General features: G+C 56.0%; 2 protein-coding genes across 2 annotated transcripts; one reads left to right on the top strand and one right to left on the bottom strand.

The window, feature by feature from the left end:
• Window positions 1-5: 5 nt before the first annotated feature.
• On the top strand, window positions 6-5,490 carry LENG1 (leukocyte receptor cluster member 1; the record flags this gene model as incomplete). Its single annotated transcript, XM_010380688.2, has 4 exons — window positions 6-59; window positions 1,173-1,352; window positions 2,965-3,227; window positions 4,060-5,490. Coding segments are annotated over 4 exons (714 nt in total), but the record flags the coding sequence as incomplete, so codon positions are not given.
• CNOT3 (CCR4-NOT transcription complex subunit 3) lies at window positions 4,290-7,834 on the bottom strand. The gene is made up of 5 exons (XM_030926477.1): window positions 7,714-7,834; window positions 7,413-7,611; window positions 7,042-7,174; window positions 6,184-6,309; window positions 4,290-4,686 (listed from the first exon to the last, which is right to left on the bottom strand). Exons 1-5 carry the CDS (start codon window positions 7,781-7,783, stop codon window positions 4,588-4,590), a joined length of 627 nt encoding a protein of 208 aa, XP_030782337.1. The 5' UTR covers window positions 7,784-7,834; the 3' UTR covers window positions 4,290-4,587.
• Between the last annotated feature and the right edge of the window lie 1,203 nt (window positions 7,835-9,037).

Here is a 9,037-nt window from a genome sequence, read left to right as displayed (position 1 = left end):
CCAAGGCCCGGGAGGAGGAGAAGGAGCGTGAGCGGAGGGTGCTGCTGGCTCAGCAAGAGGTAAGCTCAGAGGCCGGCCGGGCGGACCTCCGGAGCCCAGCGCGCACGCGCCGCGGTTGGGGGCCGGAAGCGGAGGCGCTGCGCAGGCTCGGTGTGCCCCGTGTGAAATTCGGACCGGGCGCCGATCCCGTTTGCGAGGACGTTGCTCTGCAAACCTTGTGCCCACTTCCACGAAACCTCCCTTGATCTCGCCTTCGTCTTAGTTTCCCCCCACCGATGTATTTCACATGGCTGGAACAGTGTCTAGCACAAAAGAGAAGCTTAAAAACATTTAACGAATACATGAGCGCTTGGACAGTTCAAGGAAAATCGGATCACTTTTTAGTTTGCCTGCACAGCCTATTTATTGAGCACCTATTGTATGCTAATTACATGCAGAGCGCCTGACTTGCGGAATCCCCAATAGGCACCGTTCGTTCTTAGAGGGGCACTGTCATCTCCGTTGCACGAAGTGAGATGGCTTCAGTGAGGGGAAGGCACATTTAAGGAGAGGGGGACGGCCAGGCTCCACGCCATCTGGCGAGCCCTTTCCTGCACCGCCCCCTAGACACATACACACAAACATGGGCTTTCTGTATGGCTCCTTAAATCTGTTTGGTGTACACCCAACTTTCAGTTCCTTAGCTAGTCTGATCCTCCACAGTGGGTGGGAGGCAGTCTGGGGTTTTAGAATCTCAGTAGGCTGCTGAGCGCTGTTTGAAATTCGCGTCCTGAAGGTGGGGGACAGGGCTTCAGCAGTCGACTTGGGGTAGTGACTTGGAGCCATGGCTAGAATTCAGATCGTGTGGCCTAATGCAATTTGGTCTACCTTTATGGCTGTTTTAATTGTCTCACTTGAGGTTAGGAACCCCTTTGGTTTAGGCCAGGGACCTCCTCCCAGCCATCCTTGATGACCCGTGGTTTACGATTTGAAAAGCAGTTTACAAAACCCAGGCGTTGCCTCATCTGCCTACCCTCACCCCCAGCTAGGACAGGTGCCTCTTTTAGGCGCCCAGTGCTCCCTTTCTTATAACCCCAGCACCCTGGACTGCCATTTTCTGTGGTGGGCACCAGACTCACAGTTCTTGAATTACCTCTAGGTTCTGAATGCCCTGCCTATAACTTTCTCCCCAGGCCCGTACAGAATTCCTACGAAAGAAAGCCAGACATCAGAACTCACTGCCTGAGCTTGAAGCAGCAGAGGCGGAAGCCCCAAGTTCTGGCCCTGTGGACCTGTTTCGGGAGCTGCTGGAGGAAGGGAAAGGAGTGATCAGAGGCAATAAAGAGTACGAGGAAGAAAAGCGACAGGAGAAAGTAAGCTGGCCTCACGCACTTCATTAGAGGAGCCATGAATCGAGTTGGGGGCAGAGGGCACTTTAGCCACTGCTTGTGATCAAGGTCAAACGAGAGCGCACACACAGAATTTAGAACCATACCAAAGCATGACACTTAAGAAGTGTTGGCGGCCGGGCGCGGTGGCTCAAGCCTGTAATCCCAGCACTTTGGGAGGCCGAGACGGGCGGATCACGAGGTCAGGAGATCGAGACCATCCTGGCTAACACGGTGAAACCCCGTCTCTACTAAAAATAACAAAAACAGCCGGGCGAGGTGGTGGGTGCCTGTAGTCCCAGCTACCGGAGGCTGGGAGGCAGAAAGAGGCGTAAACCCGGGAGGCGGAGCTTGCAGTGAGCTGAGATCCAGCCACTGCACTCCAGTCCGGGCGACAGAGCGAGACTCCGCCTCAAAAAAAAAAAAAAAAAAAAAAAAAAAAAAAAAAAAAAAAAAAAAAAAAAAAAGAAGTGTTGGCTGTTGCCATCTGGGCGCCCACAGGGCTTGGAGGGAGATGCTAGAGGTCCCCAGCTGCTAGGCAAACTGCTCAGTTCTTCAAACTGGAGGGGTCTCAAACCTGATGGGCTTTTAAAAATGTAAATCAGCCAGCTGTGGCTCATTTGCCTGTAATCCCAGCACTTTGGGAGGCTAAGGCAGGTGGATCACCTGAGGTCAGGAGTTCAAGACCAGCCTAGTCACCATGGTATCTCTAAAAATACAAAAAAATAAGCCTAGTGTGGTGGTGCACGCCTGTAATCCCAGCTACTTGGAGGCTGAAGCAGGAGAATCGCTTGACCCGGGAGGTGGAAGGTGCAGTGAGCTGAGATTGCACCACTGCACTCCAGCCTGGGTGACAGAGCGAGACCCCATCCCAAAAAAAAAAAAAAAAAAAAAAAAGTGAATCAGTCACCTCTTGCTTTTTGGCTAAGATCAAGTGTAAAAAGTACATCAGTGGTCGTGCATGGTGGCTCCCACCTGTAATCCCAGCACATTGGGAGGCCAAGGTGGATGGATCACCTGAGGTCAGGAGTTCAAGACCAGCCTGGCCAAACATGGCAAAACCCCGTCTCTACTAAAAATACAAAAATTAGCCGGGCATGGTGGTGCGTGCCTGTAATCCCAGCTACTAACGGGGCTGAGGCAGGAGGATTGCTTGAACCTGGGAGGCAGAGGTTGCAGTGAGCCGAGATGGTGCCACTGCACTCGAGCCTGGGCAACAGAGTGAGACTGCATCTCAAAAAAAACAGGTACATCAGCTCGTCACTCACCTGCTGTCTCTGGACTTGCTGACCCCACCCATGGCTCCTCTGCTTTGCTTGATCCCTTCAGGCTTCTCTTCAAGTCTCTCTGCAAAGATGCCTGCCTCTGAACACTCAAGTGGCTCCACTTGTCCCCTCCTTCCCCTGCTGTTACTGTACCTGCCACTATCCTCCCAGGGGGAACTTGGCCTCTGTTGGTGTCTTCCATCCCCAGCACCTGGTACAACTGGTTCATGACAAGCCTTAGGTACCTGTTTGCTTAGATTCCTATGTCAGGGAGACACACCTGACACCTTGAAAGATTATATCCCATCTCTTGTGTTTCCTGGCCCCCTCAGGAGAGGCAAGAGAAAGCTCTGGGCATCCTGACATACCTGGGCCAGAGTGCAGCAGAGGCACAGACTCAACCCCCTTGGTACCAGCTACCCCCAGAGCGAGGGGGCCCCCCGCCTGGCCCAGCCCCAGATGAGAAGATCAAGAGCCGTCTGGACCCTCTGCGGGAGATGCAGAAGCATCTGGGGAAGAAGAGACGGCACAGCGGTGAAGGCAATTGCAGCAGAAAGGAAAAGAAGGAGGGGTCTGAGAAGCAACGACCCAAGGAGTAAGAAGGAAGACCCTCCTCGGCAGACCGGGGCCCAGACTTTCAGGGCTTGGCAGCAGCCCACCATGGGCACTGCAGGGTCTCTGGTCAGGACAACCAGGGACTCTGTGAAGGGCTGGCTGGGTGAAGTGGTTCTCAACATGTGGTCCAGGAAGCCCTAGGGGTCCTGCCACCCTTTCCCAGGGTGCCGTGGTATCAAGCCTATTTTCCTAACACTGTCGGCCTTTTTCACTGCATTCTCAGGCACACAGTGCGGGTTTCCAGAGGCTGCGTGATGAGAGGACACCCTCGTTCTGATGGCTAATGGCACAGATGCTTGTGTCCAAACTTTCTTAGTTTTCACTTCTGATTTGCAGTATATTAAGAGATAGAATCCATTTAAACAAAAGCTCTTAGGGTCCTCAGCTTTAAAGCGTATAAAGGGGTCCTGAGACCAAACAGTTTGAGAGCTGCTGGGTTAAGACAGTAAAAGCAGGCTTGTCTCCAGGACGCTGTACCCCTGGTCTAGAGGGGGTACACTGCCTGTACTCTTTTCTCTAGAAAGGGAAACTGAGGCCCATAGAGGGCCAGGGGGCTGCTCATTGTGCTTTCTTGACCTGGAGGAGCATCAGATTTTAAAGACTGGGGAGGACCAAAGTCCACAGAAGGGAAGGCCAGAGACGTGCCCATGGTGTCCCAGTACCAAGTGGCTTCTTCCAGAAGGCCTGAGAGCTGAGGCTGGGGCATACTGGATGCAGCAGGGCTTCCAGGCGGCAGCTCCCTCTATGGGAGAGGTTGGGGGAATGGCCTCCTAGGAGCTACCAGCTTTCTGACCTCACTCCTCTCCCTGCAGGCCTCCATCCCTGGACCAGCTTCGAGCTGAACGTCTTCGGAGGGAAGCAGCTGAGAGGGCTCGGACAGAGGCTCTGCTGGCCCGGGTCCAAGGCCGGGCACTACAGGAGGGTCAGCCGGAAGAAGAGACAGATGACCGGAGGCGGTGGTACAACTCCCAATTCAACCCCCAGCTGGCCCGGCGCCCCCGCCAGCAGGACCCTCACTTTGCTCATTGACTCCTGAGGGGGGTACAGGAGAGGCCGCTGCTGCCAGCCGTCATATAAAACTATTTATTCATAAATATTTTCCAAAATGAAAATAGGTTTACCAAAAAATGTCCCTCACTGGGGAGGGGAGGAGGGGGCAGCCCTCGCCCCCGGGCCCCCAGGGTGGGGCTGAGAGGAAAACCTCCCGGCCCCTTCCCTGCTTCCTGGGAGAGGGGGATGCCCCGTGGCCTGGGGCCTCCCTCCAGTCTTCCAGGGCAGGGCCCTCACCTGGGCAGGGGGATCAGCATGCGGGGAAGGGGGTGGGTAGGGGAGGGCCGGTGTCACTGGAGGTCCCGGTCCTCCAGGTAGCGGTACTCAAAGGTGAAGCCTTCCTTCTTCCGCTGGCCCCACTTCTCGTAGTCAAAGTAGATGTAGGTGCCCTGGCCGGGGGAGAAGGCGGTCAGTGAGTGGACGAGGAGGTGGTCTGGGATCTGGGCCGGACCGACAGACAAAGGGGACAGTTCTCAGGGCTGTCGGTGTGTCAGGCACTGGGCCAACTGCCCTGCACGCACACTCTCATTCCACCCTCACAAGGTTCTTCTTGGGTAGGATATGTTATCATGCCACTTCAGCGAGGAGGAAACGGAGGGGGCCGCAGAGGTTCCACCGAAGCCAGCTGCCAGAGCGGGGCCCCAGCCCCAGCCCCAGCCCCAGGTGTGAGTGCATAGCCTTCGTTTTCTCGAGGGCTGCGGCTTTTGAGCACCTCTCACGTGTGAGTACAGGATGCACAGCCTAGCATTTAATCTTCACAAAGACCTCCAGGCAGCGGGTACTGACACCCTTGTTCTAGAGAATGGAACAGGCTCAGAGTCTAAATCCAAGCACTCTGCAGGGACATTTTATTGGTGACGGCAGTGGTGTGGGAATTTCTGAATGACTGGATGGCCTGAAATGTACTAACTTGGAGGATGGTTTTGGGCCAAACCAGGAAAGGACAGGAGGTCTGTAGTCAATGTCTGAGGACACAGTGGGAGGGGAGCTAGGTTCTGAATCAATGTCTTAAATGCTTCCAAGATGGCAACCTGGGAGAACTAGGAGAGGACACTGAGTTCTCTGAGGACAAGGACCTTGTAATACTTCATCCCCATGAAGGGGCTCGGCTTCAGGGAAGTATTTGGTGGGGGAAAAAACGTCACTGTAGAACACACCAACTGAAAGTAATTTGGAAAAAAAAAAAAAAAAAATCCATGACACTGACTATGTAGCAGTCACCATTAAGTACTTACATGTTATTAACTCATTTAATCTTCATAACAACTGCATTAGGTAGGTCTTCTTCCCCCCATTTGTACAGATAAGGAAATGGAGACACAGAGGTTCAAGTGACCTGCCCAGAGTCACAGCTAGACTGGGCTCAAACCCGGGTAGGCTGGCTCCAGAGTGTTTGCAAGAAGCAGGAATTTCCCAGTATTAAAGCTTGAGAAGCCCATTAAAAAAAATAGCTTCCCCACTGAGCCCCTGCCCTGCTGGGTGCTGGGACCTGGAGGTGAAACGGGGGGCCATCAAGGTCCCTGGGCAGCAGAGCCCACAGCCTGGTATAGGGAGACGTACTGGGAAAATCCCACACCCAAGCAAGTGTGCCCAGCACTGCAAGGGGGAGGCACCAGGTTGGGAGGCACCAGGAAGGTGTCTTTGAGGAAGAGACACTTGGGCTAAGACCCACCACAGGAGGCCTAGGAGCTGGCCACGTGGAGGATGAGAGGGCAGTGTTCCAGGCTGAGCAGACAGCCCGAGGGAGGAAAACTCGGTCAGGCTGAGGGACTGTGCCGGCTGAAAGGTGGAGGCGAGGGCGGAGGCCAGCAGGGGCTGCCTGGAGCCTGGGGACTCTACCCCAACCCTAGCAGCGGGAAGAGAGGGGGCGGGGCCCTGGCCCTCACCTGCTCGAACTCGTCAGTGATGGTCTTGGGCTCCTCGTGCCTCTGGAACCACATCATGTACTTGGTGTGGAATCGCCACGACTGCTTCTTTAGGGCCTTGGCTGCCAGGTACTGTGCCTTAGTGCCCTGGGGGAGGAACAGTGGAGAGGGGGATCAGGGGGCCCCCAAACTGGGTGGGGAGTCAGGGGGACGGGGCAGGACATCAGGGCTGAACCCCGGCCCCCGCCACAGACCACAGTTGGGCTGGACAATCCTCTTGGAGATGGGGCTGGGGGCACAGAACATACCAATGCTGGTCAGGAGAAGGAAAATGAGACAGGAGGTGAAAATTGCTTTCAGAGAAGCTTTGAGAAGGAAGAAAAACTAATGTGTGATGAGAGCTGAGAGAGGAGGCAATTTAGAAAATTTCCCAGGTGGGGATGAGGGTGGAGGCCACTCATGACTCCCTGGGGTTGGGAGGAGGTTGGACAGTTCCCCAGTGGCCTCCAGAGAGGCCTGAGAATGTGCTCACGAGTGGAGTGGGGTCAGCCTAGACTGAGGGGCTGCTGGAGCAGGGCTGTGGGGGGCCCCACGGGTGAGCCAGTAAGCTATCGGAAGCAGGGCTGGGGCGAGCCACAGTGGACCAGCCTCGCTCTCAACCCGAGCAGTTCTAACACCTTTGGGCTGGAAGCGGGGACAGGGACAGGTTGAATTGGCGGGGGGGGGGCGGGGTTTGGGCCCAGGACTGGGAATAGGGAGGGGGGTGCGGTCCCAGTGGCCGCAGTGGGGCACCCACCTCACCCCTCCAGCCCGAGGGGGGACGGCGGCGGTGGCGGCGAAGCCGGGGGGCCCGAGGCTGCCCCGGGGGCCCTGCTGTACCTCCAGATAGTAGAAGATGAAGAAGAGTGTCTCGGTCGACAGGCGCTGGTAGAACTCCACAGTGTCCGAGTGTGGGGGTGGCATCTGGTGGTGGTAGGGGGGCGTCGGACAGGGGTTCCGGGGAAGGTACTGCCTGTGGGAGCAACAGGAAGGTCAGTGCCAGCTGCCTACTAGTCCTGCCCTGATCAAAAGGGTGCTCAGAACTGCATCCCCACGGGGGAGATGGTACAGAAAGACCCAGGGCGGTGCTGACCTTCAGTGGAGAGCCCAAGTCAGGGGCCTGGCGCTCTACCCACAGCCTCACAGGTTTAGCCACTGCCTCCTTGCTAAGACTCGAGCCCCAGCCCACCCCCCTTCCCTGTGGCCCTCACCGGATACGCTCAGAGTCAGAGGGGTGGGGCATGTGGTGCCAGGCGGCCTCTTCCATGGCCTGCTGGTAGAGCTGCTCCTTGGTGAGGGGCACAGGGCCCAGCGGACAGACACCCAGCGACAGCGGTATGTTCACCTCTGACAGCTGCAGCGGTGGCTGAGCTGAGGCCGGAGGTGCTGATGTGCTGCTCAGGATGATGTCTGTGGGGAGAGGTGGGGGTCGGCCCCTCAGTAGTGAGGATGGGTCAGGGGTCAGCCCCTCCTCTTTGGCCCACTGCTTCCCCACCATCCTGGGTTCCTCACCTCGCTCAGTCAGGTGCAGCGTTGGCACAGGGTCCTCAATGCCAGAGCTGATGGCTGCCCGTTCCGCCATGGATTTCAAGGAGCTCAGAGGCTCAGGGGCCTGGGGAGGAAAAGAGAGGCCTGGCCTGAGCACTTGTGCTGCAGCAGCAAGTGCAGCCTGACACAGGTCCCAGATGCGCTCGCCTGCCCTGCTTGGGGGCTGTGGAGGGCCAATGAGCCACTCCTCATGATCTACCCATGACAGGTAAAAGCATCAAACTGTAGGGAAACAACTGGAAACGACTGACGCATTCATCAGCAGAGGAACGTCTAGTAAGTGGGACTCTGCACCGTGGAATACTGCACGGAGATTTTCAAAACACAAGTCCGTGACACACTACAGAAGTAAACGCCAACCTGCAGAATATGTACAGTGCGCTACCATTTTTGTCAAAGGATGTGCCAATAGTACACGCTGCTTCACTAGGGACACCTACATGCTGGGAGAGCTCCCGCCTGTCTTGAAGGAGGCAGGAGTCTACATGCTCAGCTGTCTGCCTCTGACTGGCATGGGGTGACAGGGATCAGGGTGAGCCCAGCCCTGCTAGGCTTCAGTCTCCTTGCTGGCAACAGGTAGGCTGGGTCTCCAGACCTGTAGCCACAGCCTCGTTTCCTATTACAAAGGTTACAGCAGGCTTCTGTTCCCCAAAGTCAGGCCTGGTTCCTCCATCTCCTCCGGCCACGTGCAGCTGTCCCTAACTCCAGCCCTGTGCGGGACTCCACAATGCTTCAGTCACCAAGGCTTATCCATCCTGTTTTGCTATTTTTTGCTATATTGCCCAGGCAGGTCTCAAACTCCTGAGCTCAAGTTATCCTCCCGCCTCTGCCTCCCTAAGAGCTGAGATTACAGGTGTGAGCCACCGTGCCCGGCTATCCATCCTGCTTCTAACCCACCTTGGATGGCTCCCTTCCCTGTCACGCCACCATGCCCCACACAGCCCAAGCCTGTCCTCTCTTACCCAGACCACCCTCCCTCTATCCTGTCCTCACCAGCCCCGGGGGACCTTCCCCATGAAGTCATGTTGTTCCTTCTCTACTCCAAACCTTGCCACGGTTCCCGACCCCGGCAGCAATTCCTTTTTGTTAGTGGTGATGTTAAAAGGTATGGACCCTTTTTGAAAATCTCAAAGCTACTGTTTCCCCTTTTTCCAGAAAAATGCATGCACTATAAATATCTTGTCTACCATACTTCTAAAATTTGGGCCAGGCACGGTGGCTCACACCTGTAATCGCAGCACTTCGAGAGGCTGAGGCGGGCGGATCACCTGAGGTTAGGAGTTCGAGA

Source organism: Rhinopithecus roxellana, unplaced genomic scaffold (assembly GCF_007565055.1).
Source record: "Rhinopithecus roxellana isolate Shanxi Qingling unplaced genomic scaffold, ASM756505v1 contig3976, whole genome shotgun sequence".
NCBI classification, from domain to species: Eukaryota; Metazoa; Chordata; class Mammalia; order Primates; family Cercopithecidae; genus Rhinopithecus; species Rhinopithecus roxellana.
Note: the sequence above shows the minus strand (reverse complement) of the source record. Positions and strands in the feature narration are given on the sequence as shown.